At 34.7% G+C, this 19865-nt stretch overlaps 1 protein-coding gene across 1 annotated transcript in view; it reads right to left on the bottom strand.

The window, feature by feature from the left end:
- STT3B (STT3 oligosaccharyltransferase complex catalytic subunit B) overlaps positions 1-19865 on the bottom strand; it is a 31278-nt gene that overhangs the window by 9726 nt on the left and 1687 nt on the right. Inside the window, exons 3-10 of the mRNA XM_085311741.1 lie at positions 18866-19153; positions 17758-17823; positions 14338-14437; positions 9799-9897; positions 8035-8181; positions 4329-4377; positions 2523-2677; positions 596-807 (exon numbers count right to left, since the gene is read on the bottom strand). Of these exons, the coding sequence (XP_085167867.1) occupies positions 596-807; positions 2523-2677; positions 4329-4377; positions 8035-8181; positions 9799-9897; positions 14338-14437; positions 17758-17823; positions 18866-19153 (1116 nt within the window). The remainder of the gene's footprint in view (positions 1-595; positions 808-2522; positions 2678-4328; positions 4378-8034; positions 8182-9798; positions 9898-14337; positions 14438-17757; positions 17824-18865; positions 19154-19865) is intronic.

Genomic DNA, 19865 nt, shown 5'->3' with positions numbered 1-19865 from the left:
TGTGAAAAATGGATTCTTCACAGAAAGCCTCACTCAGAAGATGACAACTATGATACAAGGGTTGATGCATGACACACTTCATCTGGCTCAGGGCGATATAMCCTTTTATAACAAATAAAGGGAGAGAAGATACAAATACCTACTGCTAGGAAAACGGGAAAGTCTGAACCTAATGTATCACCAGGCTCCAACCAATMTTATCATCATCTCCGGGAAGAAAAGAGTAGATAAGTTTATATATAGAAAACCTTTCCATAAAATATATCATCTTTTAATTTCACAGTGTCTCAGAGGAAACACAATAGGCCAAAAGGGGCAACATTCAGTGACACAGAACTGCTAAAACTAGTTAAGGAGAACAAGCAGCTGCGTGCTATCTTTGGAAACCATGGTCARCATTGTTGACTCTTAGGTTAAAGGCTTCTCCTTGGTCAGCAAGAAGGAACTCCATCCATACTAACACTTATATACATATATATATGTGTATATATGTATGTATGTATGCCAATGTGTAAAACATATATGTATATATGCCAATGTTTGGAATCCGTCAAACCAGCACAGGCAGAAGCCAACTTTTGCTCTCTCCTCTCACCTTATCATACAGGTTGCCTGGGTTTCTTTTGTCATCTTCATCACTGCTGTCTTCTATTGGCGGATTTTCCCTCTTCATATCATCACCCAAATAGTGCTCAAAGACATTGGAGAAAGCAATTGCAGACAGCATACAGACCACTGGAGTCAAAGTGAGCATCAGACGAACCATCACACCAGCAAAGTAAACGGCACTGATTGCATACAGAGCAACTGTAGAGAAACAAATGTGCTGATGACATTTAAAAAATAATAATCTGAATGCACACGTATATGCTCACCATAGAACTATTTCTGCAAGTGGACTGAACATGTCTTTGTACAAAGATTTGAGTAGGGATTTTTATTTAATTGCTTTTCAATTTACAGAGATATAGTGCATCAATATATATCCCTTTTAAGCATCAAAGCTTTCCAGAAACTCACCTTGATAATTGTTAACAACACTACACCCTCATTTTGATATTCATTAATAATCTGTCAGAAGAAATGTTATTAATGACATTTAATGCCACACTAAAAATACATAGTTTCATTTGATTAAAATGGTCAAAAAGCCCTAGACCAAACAAGTTATTAAAACTGAGAAAGCAAAAGAGTTAGAATTTCATATAAATACCAAATTATAATTTAAGTTAGAGATACTTGTGAACAAATTGGGGGCTTGTCTACATTATAATTTCATACAGACAAATAATACKATTTTGCTAGCCCTATCCTGGAACAGGCTTTCCTGGACCATGTAATCTCCACTCTCTCAAATTATAAAATCAGATTTTCAGAATAGTGAGAACATTAAGAATATTTTTCTTAGAAGAAAAGTCCTATATGCATTAGTTAAGAAAAATCTATTCTTCAAGTACAGTGGTTATTGCTAGCTTACTACAGTTTAATAATACATTTTTTGTGAAAGATTTGCCATGGAAGTCATCATATTYCACTGATTTATTAGATTACATTACGTAATTATTTTCCACTTTACAGTTAAGTAGTCTGGCTCTCCATTCTCACTCATAGGTGTCTCTATGCTGACTTAAATGGATGATGCAGCAATAGGRGGCCATAAGATCCCTGGCCCTAGTCCTGGTCTTTACCAGGACCCATTGCAYGCCACAGAGAATAAGACATTCCACRTCAGAGGATTTAACACTGTAAATGTTCTCACTGCCCACAGAGTAATCCTACGGAGCAGCCATAGGGGAATCCTATGAGGCAGCCATAGACCYGGGCTCCTGTCCCTGTAAAAGCCCAAAACTAAGAGCACATATGGCTTGGAGTGATCTTCATCCCATTTGGCTATAACGCCAAATTATATCTTTAGAAGCCTCATTTAAGTGTGCTTTACATGATACAGCTTCATACAAATAACAATTTGTCGCCACTGGCCCAGGGAGACCCCACACCAAAACTCCAAAATTAGACTTATGCCTTATCTGGCACTTGTTCCATGACAAGATTCAGTTCACTGGAACAGCAGAAAATCTTGAAAGAGAAAGGTGATTCTGCATCACCCTATGTGCCTGAACGAGTGCCAGAGACCTGAGAAAGAATCAGGTGCCTGGGCATCGCCCTTCGCAGGTGCCCCAAGCTGTTCACCGGACATTGGACGCCTGAGCCCGGCTTGCGAGATCAGCACGTGGCAGACCACGGCATGCCAGGCACACAGCACAACCACGCTCACAAGTATTTTGATCCCATTTCTTAGAAAAGATATTCTTACCATTCCATCAATCCCTGTATGAACTGGACATTTATAAGCTGCTTTAATTACTGCTTAGTGCAGAGAACTTTAAAAAAATTTGTCTTTAAACACATCATTTACACTTCTTTTTAAATACAAGCCATAAACTAGCTTTGAGCAAACAAAACAAAATAGAATTGAGTTGAAGACAAGATTTTTCAAAAAATTTAAAAATATTTTCTCTTACCAAAGACTCTTTCATCATTGATGTTTTTGATACAGAACCACAGCCCTGCTGGGAAAGTACACACGAGAATATGCAGATCAAAAAAGAAGGAAACCCATGTTGTAGGCTGATGCTCAGACACAGAGGCAATGATCGGGATGTGAATTTTCGCATACCTTTTTTAAAAAAAATTCAGTTCAAATTATTTTGAAAGGATGAAATTATTAAAACTTGTAAACATTAGGAATTCTGAAATTCATTTAAAAGGAAGTATTTAAAAGTGTTAATGCTTTATTCAGCATTTGAAATGAAACTGATGAAACTTATACCAAAAAGAGTCCCCACGTGCTACTGTATTTAAGAAGTATTTGGTGTACAGAGTTATTTTAAAATACCAATATAAAGACTTATTTTCATAACAAGTGAAAGAATGGAARTTACAGATGTTTTGTTCTATTATGGCTAACAACCAAGCCAAATCCACCCAAATGAAAACATGCAACTATGGAAGCATTTTGGAGTGATAGCAATCCCTAACAGTAAGTCTCCTCAAGTTTTCAATGTTGAATCTGAAAAGCTCTCCCCTATGTAGAAATATTTTCCTTTTCTTATTACAAAAAGTTGAAGTACTAACTACCAGGCCAGTAACTGTTGCCCCCTGTTTCTTTCAGATACTGAAAAATCAGGCCTTGTCTACACTTTGAAATACATGTTAACCAAGCAACATGTCAAACACTCAGTGCAGACAAGGACAAAAACACGTTCTCTATTAAAAGACAGCTATACATACAGACCTAATCTAGGGGTGATAACTGACCATCAAATGAGGTATTGAACATATGTCTTTTTCTTCAATGAGATCTAGGTCTCATTCAAAGCTGYATTAACATGTTTTAACGCAAAATGATTTTCTAATGTAGACAAGCCCTCAAAAGTTTGATKCTTTGTGTATATATCTAAATGCAAATATAGACCATTTCATTTGCAGGCAAAGAAGAACAATTGTATGTTCTTCAAATAAAAATGAGGCTTCTGTTACTGACATCTATTCTACTGCATTTATCACAAAGTTTGGTACAGAATTCCGTGTGAGTTGGACTTTGGAGTGTGAGAAAGACACAGTGAGGTGGGAAGGTCTCCTTATCCTTGGTTTTAATCTTAAAATCTATCAGTTGAAATCTACCTGAAAAAATATTTACCTACAAAATATCTGTACATCTCTCTCTATAGTTTTATTCAGATTATTCCATTACTTAAGTGGTTAAAGAAGCCAACACTAAATTTTTAAAGGTTAATTAAAAAAAATCCACAGGAAAAAAGAAACACCCACCCACAGCCACACACATGAATGAATCAGAGTTGTTTAGAGAAGATACCTGTATACACAAAACAGATGTATAAACATAACAAACAAGCAACATGCAGGAACATACGTGGAACAACTTTGCAATTTTGTAAGATGTTGCACAATGAAAAACAGCTAAGTTCAAGGCTCCTAGTCATTTTAAAATCTGTCCTCAAGTGTTGATGCAACTTTTACTTATTTTATGCTAAGAAGCATTACAGTTTCACATAGGAGAATATACCATTACATGTTCTAAGATCTCCAAAGAACACAAGAAATTTAAWAGACAAATTACTGACAAAGATAGAGTGGTTGCAAAAATCTTGAAACTGCTGCTACAAATGCTCTTTTCAGACAACTGAAACCCACTACATTTTCCTTAACAGGAACAAAGGTTTTGAGAATGACAACAAAGGAGCACGTATTAGTTTTCAGTAGAATGCTCTTGATAGCTAATGCTTATATCCTTTATCTCTACTTACCCAGTGTCCCATAATGAATAAAATCTGCCACTCCAAGGAGCAATATAACCTGAAAAAGACAGAGAAAATCTTGGAAATTTTGACACCAAATAAATACCCTGGTGACTTGGTAACACAGAAGCAGAAAAAGTTTCATTAGATTTTGGGGTATATGTGAACTAGATCTACCATGCTAGGCAGTATACCAACCACGAATCTAGTTTTATAAGAACATAGTCTTACAGGGCCTCACTGTACCAGTTCAATATCAAATACATACATCCCNAAAAAAAAAAAAAAAAAAAAAAGACAAATTAAAATGTTTCCCAAGGAATATGACGGATAGCAATCTATACTCTGTAAAGAAATGTAACAAAAATAAAACATAGTTGATTTGATAAGAAATCAATCCTTTTTAAATGCCTGAGCCAGAAGCTGGGAATGATTTTTTTTTTGCTCAAGATGCTGATGCTCAATAAAACACTTGTTTCATACTGTTTCTTTACTGATGTATTTATTTGTGACAAAGAATACAAAAACTGCTGGTAGACATACTGATAAGCTTTACGTGTCTTTTTTTAAACAAAGCCTCAGCAGGACAGAAAAAAAGATATATCATTACAAAATGAAAGACAGAAAATCTAGTAAGATTCTTAAGTTTTATTTCCGCTTTCCTGGCTACTGTTTCAGCTTCTTCTACATACATCTACAGACAAGCTGAAACATGAAAAAATTAGATCCTGTTATTATCTAAGAGGGCTTTGTGCATGAAGCGTTAAGTCTTCCCTCTGTTTGAGATTTAAAACTTAGTATCAACTGACTGAACACTAGTTTAATATCTTGTTTAGATATTTAAAAACTTTGGTTCATATTTTAGTTCATAATTTATGATATGACAAGATTTTTTTTCCTTCAGCCATTAGAGGTAAACCTTGCTTCCAAAATGCTGGTTGTACAATAAGGAGAAAGAGCTGTCAACAGATGGGGAACAACAGGTTATGGGTTTCTTAAAGAAAGAAACTGGAGGTATCTAAAACATGAGGACAGATGGGATTTGCCAGAGGATGCTGAAAGAGTTGGCTGGTGTGATGACTATCCATATCTTTATTTTGAAGAGGGAGGGCCCTGCTGCCTAGAAAATGGCTATGTTGCATCTTTATGAAAGGCAAGAGAATATCCATGGAGCTACATGCCAGTAGCTTGGGTCCCTGGGAAGATCACAGAGCACAACCTCCTGAAATCTATTTCCAAAGATGYGAAGAATGAGAAGGAAATCAGGGATAGTAAGCAGAGATTTACCAAGAGCAAATCATGCTTGACCAATCTGACTGTATTCTATGATGAACTGACTGGCTATGTGGAGGAGGAGAGACCAGTGGATGTAATATACCTTGACTTTAATAATGCTTTTGAATCATTTTCTACTTTCTTATTTGTRAAATGATTAAGAATGGGCAGAAAAAACAGACTGTTAGATGGTTTGAAAATTGGCTGGACTGACAGGCTCAAAGTAGTACTCAGCAGCCTGGCATTCAGTTGATGGCTAGAAGTGAAATATCCCAGATGTCAATATGATGAATATGGCAAAATTAAGGAGAGTGTCTGGCATGCCTCATGGCAGGACTTCAACCCACAACATAACCTCCTCCAAGTGCTGACAAGGCTGTACCTGGAATGCAGGATCTGGCTGGGGGCACCCTGGGGCAAGATGGTTATTAAGAAGACAGAGATGAACAAGAGCTTAGATTACATGGTATACAAAGAAAAAGGCAAGGGAACTGTGTTTTTTGTCTGGTGAAGAGGCAGTATTTAAGTGGTGATCTAGTAGCAGTCTAGAACTGTTTAAAAGGCGTTTAGAAAGGTAGTAGAGCCAAACTCTTTTCAGTAGAGATATGATGTAACAGGGGCAATGGCCACAAACTGTTGGTTGGGAGGTTCTGTCCGAAAATTAGGAAAAACTTCCTCACCAAGAGAGCAATGCATCACTGAAATAAGGTGGCCCAGAACCAAGGACACCCACCCTCAAATGTTTTCAACCTTCAGTTAGACAAAACCTTGGCTGACAACATATAGTTTTGGGGAGAACCTAGGGCACCTCCACAGGTCCCTTCTAGCAAGCGTTATTATGACTCTTTGACAGTAGAAAACAGCATCCACAAAGATGTGTTTTTCCCCAACAGTATCATCTTTTTTATGGTAATATACCTACACTTCCTGTGGGCAAATGTGGATATTTCTTTTACCACACATTAATGAAATTACAATTTACCCAGTTTCGCTTCCAACCTTTCGAAAAAAATGCAGCTTTTAATAAAGCTCTTTTAAAATTAGGATCAGAAGCCTACATATTAGCGAATATTTCAAAAAATCAACTGCAATCAAGGCAAATTTTGCCTGACATTGAGATGAAAAGACAAAGTTTTATGATGGTATGCCAGTCTGAGAATTTTTACTGTACGTTAGCAGAATCTGTTCGTAAGTACTGAAAAGCAAATCGTAAACCATTAAGTTTTAGAAGACTATGACAAATGAAGATGCTAAGCATTCTTTTGGAGAATACAGAATGATAATTAAAAATTAAAACACCTACGGAACAAATTGTTAAACAACTGATAGAAAAAAAAATCTACACTAGAAGCAAACAAGAAAGCAGTGAGTTAAAATAAAAAAGTCCCAGGATTTTTTTTTTTTTAATAAAACTGACAAAAGGCACTGTAAATGATTAATAATATTAAGATCACATAATTTATAYTAAGCAGAATTCCATTTTGGTATGGGTAACATTTAAATAGGAATATAAGATAGCTTTTTCTTGATGAGCAGACGGAAGTATTGTATAGAGCCAGAGAAAGAATGTYAGAGCCAGAAGTAGTTAATGAAGCATCCGGAGACTGCAACAGAGCAAGGACAATCTTGTTTTTGTAAGCTTGGACAAAGTGCCTCAAAGACTGGAGGCTGTAAAGTAGACCTGATGGACACAGATGAATTCTAGTCACAGAGAAATCAGGTTCAGCTATTTCAGAAAGCAAGTAACTTTATAGTTTGAAGATCACTGTGTATCAGTGCTATTAATAATAAAGGTTATGCTCATCTTCATAATAGACTGTCCATAGTTATGTTCCTCATTCTAATCTAATGATCATTATGTGGAYCACAGACAAGCTCAAAATACTGCAATGATGCTATGGAGTTATCTATGCAAAATATATTTGTATGTATCCCCATTTGTTTTCAGTAATGACAGAATATAAAAACATTTGTCATCTCTCATTCTTTAATTCTAGATGTACTTTATCTTGACATAAATTTCATCTGTGCTCTTCAGCCAATTTAAAAAACTTAATTCCTCCAGCACCCATAAAGCTTTGCCCGAGTTTTGTAGCATCTTGCATTCAGCTAGCTTAGGTTTGCATAAAAATTAGAACCCAATATCTGCTTTTATTCATGCTGAAGCTYATTACCAATGGGCATTCATTATCCTTCTGTTTGATCAGAGAAACTATGGGAACACTGCTAACATTTCCTGACAATTGATAATTTTTCCTAGAAAAAAATCCTGTAGCCMACCAACAGCAAGCACTGTGAATTCAGATACACAGAAAGAATAAGTAACACGGACACAACCTTGCTGTGGGGTTGCTAACATCTACTCTAGACTAAGCCAAATGTCAATCACCTAGGTTAGCTGCTCTGAAGAAAAACTAGTTTCACATTGGAGATTATTTACCTGTGTATGTTAAATAAATGACACTCAGGAACACAATACCAGCAGCCAGTGACACACCCAAGAAGAACAGTGTCTGAAATTCTTGCTTGGTTAATCTGTCTCTCAAATACTGCAGAAAAGCATATGCCTGCAACAGTGCAAAAACACCTAAAGAAAGAGGGAAGTTATTGTTTAAATGCTCAAAAGCAGCACTAGCTGTTGTAGCAATTGACATACTTTAGCTATAATTGAACTAGAAAAATACATGTAATGCATATTCTTACAGCTGAAACCAGTATAAAACCAYCCTTTCCAACAAATAGCCTTTCACACTTAATAGGGATGATCCTTCCTTCCAATGACTGAAATTACTTTCCAAAACATTCTTTGCTTAATATCATGAGCTCCAACACCCACTACTCTTTGCCTCAAAATTAAACTGGGGTGAGGGAGAAGATCATCTGAGAATAGTTTGCTTACATTTCAACAAAAACACAGGTTAGCATACCTAGATCTAGCAAAAAAGTATAATACAGCTCTTGGCTAGCTGAAGTTATGAGTTGCAAGGAGAGAACCCAGACAAAACACACCACACACACACAAAAAAAAAAAAAAAAAAAAAAAAAAAAAAAAAAAAAGCAGCTAATTCAGAAACCTATGGGAATTAAGCTGCAGAACAATACAGCAAAATTTAATGAAAATATCCCAGTGATTCAATAACTTCGTATAATTTAGTTGTCTGTTACAGTGGAATTCACTGGATAAAGCACCCTACACCCTTAAAAAAACAGCTCAAGAGTTTAAGACGCAAATCTTGGGCATTTCAACATATATAACCAGATCAATCCAATGACTAGGTCCATCCAAAAGCACAAATTCACTGGTAGCTGACAGAAGAACGAGATAACTCAATTTCATGTTCCTTCTCCAATTTAAGAATGAAATTGAKGTGCAATCTACTAGCTATGAGCTTCCAGAGAAAGACACAAATTTTATTCATTAAATCCATACAAAATTCTTCAGAATTTGCAAATTATCGTTTAATAATCTTTACTTTTTTCATTATATTCAGAATATTGAAAGAATTGTCATTTAACTAATAATTTTTCAATATTGCTCCGGTACATTTTAGTGATATGTCAGTAACTGCCCCAAATACAACTTGATAAATGATAATTCATAATAAAAAATGGGAGGAGTCTAACAAACTGAGCTATAATCACACAAACAATATATAGTCTTAACCTCTATCCTAAATCTGACTTATGTAAACTATCACTGACAAGAAATCAAGATGCCTGAWTGTCTAACAACTATTGAAAATTTWCTTTWCWGWAAAGWAAATAMGAAAAAGATTAAAATCAGTAATTTAAAAATTTCTTTCTAGAAGAGTGAGTGAAGGCATTCATATCTAACTTTGAAGATCAACTCTAAAAACAAACTGCTCAGTAAAAACTGTGTTTATCAATATCTAATATTTCAATTGTATAATGCTTGAAGGCAACATTAAATTGTAAAACAGTGGAGATCATCAACTTGTAAAATAAGTGCTTGTCAGAATGAGTAACTGCTCCAGTTTGACAGAAGTGCTTCATACTTTGTGCTCGCACAAAGAAGGATAATGTGTCAATTCTGAAGAAAACTTCCCCATGATACTAAATATTCAGTGCTTTTTTTTTTGCTTTAACACTTCAGTTTGTTACTAAAGGAAACAAAGCCACCAGGGTTTGGGGTTTTCTTGTGCTAAACAGCTCCTCTGAAAATAAAAACATTTTATTTTCTTACCTGCAGCTGCCATGTGTTCACTTGTCCTAATGGGCTGAAATCCCACAAAAGGTATCTGCATGGATAATATTAAACCCACAATGTAGAAAGTGCTATATGCTAAAAAAGGTGTGGAGAGAACAGAAAGGTGGAAAGAAAATAAATGAGTACATACATTTCAGAAAGCCTTGGCTCCCTATTAGAGTCCATTCTTCCCCACCCCACAAAACTGCAGAGACACAACAGAACTGTATCATTTTAAATGTTTTGGCCATACTAATTATTTTTCTTTATCCTTTCTTTGATTAGCTTAAACATACATACTGCATCCAGTTCTAGAGAAAGGAGCAAAGTTTCGCTGTTTCTAATTGCATTTTTTTTCCTCCTAAGTTTAAGGATATAAACCATCTACCCAAGACACTCCATCTTGGAAATAATTTCCTCCTCCTCTTTTGCTTTCTTGCTGTGGTGAGGGGAAAAGGGAAAGCAGAGGTCTCAGATAACTCACATAACTGAAAAAAGCAGCTCCTATATAAGGAAAAACTAAAGGGACAGGACCTCAGAGAAGCAAGACACCTAAGAGAATCTATTACCTACTTGGAAAATGTAGGTGTGATTGAAATCCTATCGAAATAGAGTAYATAAATATTTACATAAGCTATTCAGTTTTAGGTATTCCAGGGTGAGGAAAAAGACGACAGAGAAAGTGGGCAGATAAAAGAAATATCAATTCTGAGCAGATATGAATCCAATTAAGTTGGATGGTTATTTCAAATGTAAAGTCCAAATGACATTTTTGTCATTCAGTGACAGCCATCCACTTTCTAGTTTTTTTTTTTTTTTTTTTTTTTTTTTTTAAGACTCCTACAAATGATGGATCACTGTCTTTGCTATGGCTTCAACTTTACGAGGAGATTCCTGATCTCATACAATCCTCTACTAAGCTCCATATGAACAGGTCTGGGGATGACATCATTTACCACTAGAACTGTTTTCATAGTACCAGGGTRGTGTCTCTCAGGAATTATGGTACTTTATGATTTGCCAAACCTCACCAAAAATGATTGGTGATGGTTCCTACCACTTGCTCTCTTTTCTGGTGCATTCTTTGCAGCATTGGTATTTCAGAAGCTGGCCTAGCTACAGATCTATTCCCTCTGATGTCACTGAAATATATTTTTGCTATATAAAATTCAATTTGAGGAATTCACTACAACATAAATCATTCACTGTATGATGAAAGTGTTACAACACTGCCATCCTGTGGAACTCCAGTGATTGGCATTAATCACTACATTTCACATTTGTTAAAGTGAGACCATTGTAAATCATCATTTTTAAGCCTGGTCCTACAATCATTTTTTTATTTAATAATTACTTAAGCTCACTTTTTAATGCATCCCCATCCATCTCTTTCAAATGGCTACGAGATCTGCCGGCCTGAGATCGAAAAAAAAGTGCTAATTTACACAGCAATAAAGCTTTGCTAGGAACTTGATACACCACCACGACAAACCATCACGAACTTTCCATGTTCCTTTATGTTCTGTTTGTATAGTCTTGGTATACTGGATTGCATTTTGCTTCATGCAATCCACTTTCATGACTATAACTTTAATTAGGTCAACAACAACAACCACCTAACCTACTAGATAAAGCCATTTTAAAAAAGGCTGATAATCTAAACTGCTGTGTACTGCAAAAACATGAGAATAACCTACTGGGAAACTTATCTAAAGAACATCAGCAAATACTTCATCACACGCTTTCAAGTGATGCATTATAACAACCAGAAATGCAAGCGCTAATCACCTGAAACTTTGGAAGACAAAAAATTGATAAATACATGGCTGCACACTATTTAAATGATGAAACACAACACAGAGGAAATGCATTATTGAAATTAAGCTTTAAATTCTGGAAGATCCGTAAGTGCTTCTGTTATTAAATACTTTGAAAAGCATACAGAATTTAATTGTACAGAAAAAAAATTACAGGTTGATACAGGTGAAAATTACTAAGTCTCTTAAGTGCATAATCATGACTTAAACATGTATGGTACCTTTCCAAATGTAAAGTCACTTACTTTTTAAATGTATGATAAACTATAATAAAAAAACTACCAGTACAACAATAGAAAATAATATTAGTAGTTCCTGCATCCAAATAATTAGGTTATTTTCCCTATGCAAATGCTTTTAATACACTGGAATTGTAAGCTAGTTGATCTTATTTATTAACCCAGTAAAAACTGAATGAAAGATACTGACCACTGTCAAGTCTTAATAATCTCTCCTCCCTTCCTCCAGCTTGATTTTAAATGTTCAAATGCATTAGCATAGTCACCATTGATACCAAGTAGCTCAGAATTTACCTGCCTGAGGTATTAATCTGCCTGCAAGTCATAAAATATCTTAACATTGACAAAAAGTTCATGTTCTGGAAATTTTTTACCCTTTGAATGATTATAAACTACACTGCAAATTAGATTACGTCCCACAAATCTTCCTTTGGTATATGACTATATGCATGAAAAATATAGCCCATGATGTAGTCATTGCTTTTTTTTTTTTAAAAAAAAATCTTCGTTCTAAATATTTTTTCTATGTATTTTCTAATATAGTAGATAAAATGTTCTACAATTAGAAGAAATAAGATGATGCTAGTTTAGAATAAAATTAAGAAAAACCAGTTTTTTTAAAAAAAAAAAAAAAAAAAAAACTTAGTAGAACTACTATGGATACAGTTTTTACTAGCTATTGTCACCTGTTAATAGGTTACAAGAAGTTTTAACTGCACATTGATAATTTTGAGAATGTAGACATTCCTAAATTCACATCACAGATACTCTGAAAATATCTTTATTCTCCTTACTTTCGCGAGGTTTTGTAAACTCATCCTCTTATYTGAATAGTCTAGAAGAGAAGTACAATTTTATTTCTTCCCACAAACGCTTTAACTTGTTTCTTACCTATTTTACAAAAACATCCTGTTAAACAAACCTTTCACATATTGATGCAAGATGTAGACATCTCTGTGTGTAAGGCTTCTCATGGAAGTTTAAACTAAGCCAGTAGCTGCAATGAAACACTTCAGCAGCAAAGACATTTTAATTCCAACAACTCTGCACTGCAGCTCCCTCACAGATGAGGGACAGTAACATCTCAAAATATTGTAGCTATTTACAAAACAAATATGTACCAAAACCTTTAATTTTTAWTGAACTAGCAACATTATTTTCCCCAGAGAATTTCAAAGCCTAGTTCATTAGGCTGAAAACTGAAAAAGCAAKAATTCTTATTCTTTTTTATTCCTAGTTACTATGTGCCTTTAGGATTTTATAATGGATTTTAGCTTCTCTTGCTTCTTATGCTTCACTCAAACATTGGAAAATGCTCAATATACTAATTCGAAATGCAAAACAAGATGAATTACTCCCCCCTTTTGTTATGAAGAACGTAATGAATATTATCATTAAAAATTAGAGGGTCAGCACTTAAAGAGTTCCAGTTTCTGAGTTACATAAATACGTAACTAAGAAGCAATATATATATATATTTATATATACATATACACACAGTTAATAAAAACGAAAAATTCCCATAATGAACTTGAGTAAATATTATAGTGCATAATTGTTTAAGCAGATGTGTAAAAATTGTAATTTCTATGGCAGGCACTGGAAAAAAAAAGCTTTAAATAATAATAAAAAAAAGCCTAAAACATATATTTACTAATATAAAACAGATTTTACATTTAACCCATATGATGTTCTCAAACTATCTGTTGTAAGGTAGCCAAAAATGTTCTAACTTCTAAATATTTGAATGTCAAAATTGCTTGTTATTTTATACACCCACACCCACCCCATGGCCAACTGATTTAACTTGTAAAGTCTATGTAAACTGTTGACAGAGTATTCAAATGTCAGGYAAATCAATTAAAGTTACTGTCTTAAGATTACCATTCACATCTTCCTGAAACTGGAAGGAAGACTGTTCCAGTAACCCAATAAAATCCTTAGGGTTTATGTGGATTGGACAGACTCTTAAGCTGCTTTTAGTCCTGATTATGTAAACACAATTACAGTGTTTAAAACTTCTTATGCCTTTTCTCACATGTCACAATATGCTATAATGCTTGTGCAATTTTCCCTGCACATCTTTTTAAAAATAGCAATTATTTCACATACTGGCAAAAGGCAGGAAGATGAAGCATTATTATATACTTAACTATTTTATAAGTATATTGAAAGGCTTCTACAAATATCAAACCATCTAGTAATTTCCTTTTTACCTCAGTGCACTAAAAAGAAGAGAAAATGAATTAACAAGTATAACCCTGAGGTTTTAGAAATGTGAACAATTTTTATCTCCCTATTTTCATGTTGTAGAGAATAATCAACTATCATCTGTGGTCAAACTAATAAAATGTAACCTGATACGGAATTACTTCATTCCTACCTAATGCAAAACATAGGTATAATTATTTTTGTATATCATGATTTAGCATTTGACAATGACTGTTCAGTGAATAACATATTTCAAGGAGAACACTTACCAATGTAGACCCTCCTGCTGTATCTCTGCATCAGCAACAGAACAAACACGTGCAGTGGAATAAGGTTGATGATAAAAACATAACCACCCCATGCAGAGACCTACAGGAAATGTAATAGGTTATCAGATCATTTAAATATGATCTAAAAATACCTGTAAATTCTTAGGAYAGCCAATACTAGATTTATACATGTTGATAGTCTAACAAGAAAACATAAACCCCATCTAGATAAACTGTGAAAAATACTAGTAATACCACTGTAATCTTCCTCAACATTCGTTACCAAAAAAAGATTAAAAAGAAAAAAAAAAATCAATACACACGGTGTTACCAAAATATTAAATTCTTTGAAATAGGCCRGTGGATTTTCAAAGCTATCTTTCTTACACTTTCCCTTTCTCTCATCCTGGTCACACTGGCAAACAAGAACGTGTTGCYTGGGACTTTCCCATGGTGGAGGCTGCAGCACAAGGTAGCAGCAGGACTCCCATCTGGGATCCAAGATTTTCCTACAATACACAAATTTAGCACTACACTTTGTGCTTTCTAGGCAGGACAGGGAACAGTATCTCTAGCAAGAGGGAGGAGAAAGGGAGCAAGATATACCTCCGGCAGCAGAACCGCTGGGGCAGAGCAGCCAAGGCAGGTTGCAGTGCACAGAAGGAAACAAAAGCAGTGGAAAAGAAACACAGGGAAACGGGGCTCAGTGCTGGAGTTTGGTGTACAGAAATACTGTGGATATTGTGGACCAGCAGTAACAGCAGCACCTGAAGTATTGGTACGATTTACTTCACACTGAAATATGTGTTATCAATATATCACTTATTGTGAGTTTAGATAAAGATTTAATGAGCTACCAGCACAATGTGTTATCTAAATTTTTAATGCATTTAGAAGGGCCAATGTTGACATGGCAGTCCATATTTTAACACATATTCACTTGTTAAATTTAAGTCTAGACTTCTCCCATATGTGCCATGCCTAGCCTAGTTCTTCATTTTTGGAATGCACTAACAAATGTGTTTATTTTAATCACACTTTTAGGCTTAGATTCATACATGTATTTTTAAAACCCTGGCATTCAAAAAAAAMCCCCAAATGACTTGCAGCTTTTTAAAGCAAACTTGAAAATAAGGACAAAACAAGGTACTATTTTTTTGTATTACTCCTAAAAAAAGCTCAGTGCTTAAAAAGCTGGGGTAAACTGATTTAGACAACCTGAAACGCACAGAAAAGAAAATTACCAGTTCTAGAAAATTTTCTAGATCATTGTAGCTTATCATGATTCTAATGCCAAATCACTACAATGAAGTACAACAGTATAGACAAGCAATTTTATTTATCAAGACAAAATGCAGTAAAGATAAATAAGACAATAGGATGAGAACAAAAGGGCAAATAGGACATTGTCATATTTAGGGAGAGGTTTGAATGATGCAGGAAGTCGAGAGTTCATACAGACTAAAGACCTGCATTTTCAATTAATATCTATTCTTTAATTATACAAAGATTAAACCAAATCTATGCACTTAAAGAAAAGAACTGAAGATTCATTTCTAAGCTTTGCAAACACAGTGGAGGCTTCCTCATAGACTGGAAAAAAAGACAGCAGTGGAAAAATGCTTTTACTCCTGTGAGGGCTGACTCAGTGTATGGGTTTACATTTATTTTCAACTGTCCTCATAAATGAAAAGCTATCCCAAGCCAAATTGACTTAACTCAAATAAATGCTAAAAATACCATGAATGTAAGGGAGAAAAAAAAAAAAAGCTCCATTTGGATGCAATGTTGTGAGTCAAATTACCACATCAGTGAGTTAGACATGTATTTCAAGAAGATTTAGATATCAAAGATTTTTTTTTATCAGTCTATGCAATATCCATTCCTCTTTCGAAGAGCTGTTCCCCCAATTTTCCCAGTGAGGAATGACTCTTACCATCTCAAAATTGAGATTTATTTAATTCTCATCTGAAAACGCAAAGATGCAAAGATTCCAGAGGAAAACAAATTGGTACTACATAATGGTGAATACAATTCCATTCTGTCCTACAACTTCACCCAAGCAAAATGCCTAGAAGGGCACATTAACAACATTCTACCACAAAAGCAAATACATTATACGACAAACCACCACCCCTTTCAGAGGGTGCCCTCAGATCAGCCTAACATATAAGAAATATAAACATAACAACTCAAAATCTTGTCTGTCTGATTTTGTACTGCATTGATATCTGTACTGCACATACAGGATCTCTTCACTGTAACGTAATATAAAGGGCAATACTATGTTGAAGTGGCTGTTTATTTAATGACTTTGCAGAAGAAAAGGAAGAGAAATGAGGGGAGGAAATAAATGTACTCTTAACAGGAGATAGTTGCCCTCTTGTGACTTGCACAAAGTGCTAATATTTGCTGTTAGAACAGAAGGAAAAARAAATCCCACACAACCAAAAACTGAACGTAAAAGCTAGAGGACTCTAGGCAGCATCCAGACAACCTCTGAATTAGTCTTGTATTTTAAAATTAAGTCATGCAAAACAACTCAAAAGTTCTTTTTTCTTGCAAATCTGCTTAMCTCGTTGTAGAAAAGCAGTATTTAATATCTTGATCTTAATACCAAGCAATTATCCTGACTGTCCTGCCATTACTCATTTTGAGGCTATTTTTCCTCCTGATTGTTCACGTGACCACACACRCACAAAAAAATGTTCATGAATTAGGGAAAATAAAGGTCTCTGTTTCATTCGGATTGGAAAATTCTTCAAATCTAAGGTTTCAGAAGATATGGGAGGGAAAAAGCCCAATTTCCCTCTAATTCTACTACTTGTAGTATCTCCCCAACTTTACTACTAGTTTTGTGTCTGTTAGCTTGTAAGGAGAGCTCTGCAATAGCCTCCCTTTCCACAGACTGAAAAATGAAAAGGGAATTTATGATAACTTAATCTGACTTCCTGCATAAGTAATTGAATTCATTCATTAGTTCTGATTGATTCTATTGCTTGATTATACCCCCGAAAGTAGCTCTCAGTTATAAAAATACAGCTGCATATATAAAAAWTATTAATAATATTATGTTTCAATAATAATAATGTAAACAACAATATCAAAATGCCACCTTCATTCACCTGGACCGAATAAATTCCATTGAATCAGTTTCTATTCATAATGGAAGACTTGCAAGTAAAGCTATTATATTTAAACAATATTTTTTAATATTGTTGYAGTTATGTGTGCTTAAATTTAAATACTTAAGTTTCAAAGTAAATATGATTAAGAAGATATAAATAAATATTTGCTAATAAAATAAACAAGTTCACATTATGGCCCCAAAAGATTAATATCTCATATCTGCTGTGCTTTAGCGACATACGAAATAGGTCAGTCTTGCTCACATAGCTATAATACATATAAAAAGCTTACCATGTAAAAGTAGGATAGACAGCAGCAGATTGTCCAAAAGACTGACCCAGTTTTCACTGACTTGACCTTTAAAAATAATCAGTTATTTATGAGTGACAAACAAATACTGGACAACACTACAAAATTTCGCTCCAAGACAGAAGAACTAAATTATGTTAAATCATTTTTACAGCTGTCAAAAGAACTCATACACTTCTGATGCCCATAAAACCAAACTGCAAGTGCAATTCAGTTGACATATGACATGTTGCTTATACCCATCTCYAGTTAATGAGAAGGCAGGATGCAATGCAACTGTCTGCTTCATCATCCGAGGCAGAAAAGTAGCTGCAATACCTCTGTGCTACTTTGTCGAATGTATTACGATTACCACATTATGATTTTAAGTSTGGACTTCCTCTGGCTAGTGTCAGTCCCAACTCTACTATTATAGACATTAAGAGCTATCCTGTAATTTTGGAAAATTCACTTAAGGTTAATGACAGCATTCATATATAACTAAAAGTTTAGTGGRATCCATAAACTGGGCCAGAAATATGATTTTGCCCAAAACTGACAGTGGAAACTGTGATGTGCAAAAACAGGAATGAAAAACTAACTTTACAGCTTCATTTCAAGTCATCTATAAAATACACCTGATCCATACATAATTCTACAAAACTTACGCAAATATTATTGCACTATGCACTCTCGTTAAATGACTTCCGTAAGAACAGCTAAGCACTATCATGTCTTAGGTATTACCAAGTAACAATGATCGGTTGATTCTATTATCGTCATCAAACACAGCATGAATCTGGAATTGCAGTTAATTCTAAGTCAAGATTAAAATAGAAAAAAAAATCCCATATTATTAGAGGATACTGTACAATTGAATAATAGTTTTACATTACAAACTAAAGAGCATTATTATGAAGTGGTTCYGATCACGTGACTTCTCAGTACTTGCCTGATCCCAAGCCAAGAGGAAGAGAGATGAGAGGGAGAAAAAGATGACAGGGAGGAAGAAAATGTAARGATTCAATTTGGATCCTAAGAAAAATCAGTTATTTGGTTGGAAGAGGAACCAAAAATCCCTCACAAAGYGGAAGACTTATCAAATACTTACCCATAAATAGTATGTGAACTGCAGTGCAAAAATAGCTATGCCTTCATTGTCAAATGATCCTGCTACTGATCGAGATATGTAACCTGGAACTATGGCAATAAAACAGGCAGCCAAAAGTCCTGCTCCCTGGTTCCACAGTTCTCTGGTGAGCAGGAAAGTAGAAATAGCTGTAAGGCCGCTAAAAACTGGCGCTAGGAACACACATACATCTCTTATATGGACTGTCACGTTAAGCATATTTAAAATCCAATGTATAAGGCCTGCTGTCACCATCAGCCCTGGGTACACCTGAAAGGAGAATAGATACACTCAGATTAGTGCAGAAAATGATTGAGGTAAATTTATTTACATGTAATTTGCAGTGAAATAAAGTCATTTCTTAAGTAGATATCAACAATGATCAGACAAAGTTAACGAAGTTATTTTAGTATTGCTTTAATCACTTTTTGTCAACAACTTTAAGAACTTCTAGTGTTCAAAGTTTATTCAATTGCTAGCATTTGGGCAACAATCCTTTTTCTAAATAAATAAGCAGCACAAAAATAATATCCTATCTTGCCTGACATCTGTCATATAATGAGATGAATTTGTGGTTAAGGTATGCAATCCGTTGCTAAAGTTTGCAAGAGAATTCTTTTTGTGGAAAAAAAAGAAAAAGAAAAAAAACCATTTCCCAGCCTTGCTCATTTTTCTCTAAAATGCACCATGCAGTTCTATTTCTGTGCTCGTAGGAGAAAATGTATATCAAGCTTTTTTTTTAAAATGCTAAAATGTTGACTCTAAAAATGAACTAAGGTATCCTCCAGGAAAGCGCAGACTTCTACAAATCTACTGAATTTATCAGAGAATACTGGAGAACGTTAAAACATTCTTAATAGTTAATTTTACTCTCCCACATTTATCAACATTAGAAAAAACAATATGCATTAGAAAAATTAATATGGACTTCAGCTGCCTTAGTTTCACTCCAGAATTAAAACATTTTTTTCATTAAGTGAAC

Source organism: Rhea americana, unplaced genomic scaffold (genome assembly GCF_003343005.1).
Source record: "Rhea americana isolate MKP2758 unplaced genomic scaffold, rheAme1 scaffold_35, whole genome shotgun sequence".
Classification (NCBI taxonomy): Eukaryota; Metazoa; Chordata; class Aves; order Rheiformes; family Rheidae; genus Rhea; species Rhea americana.
The sequence above is the reverse complement of the archived record's forward strand: the minus strand, read 5'-3'. Positions and strand labels throughout refer to the sequence as shown.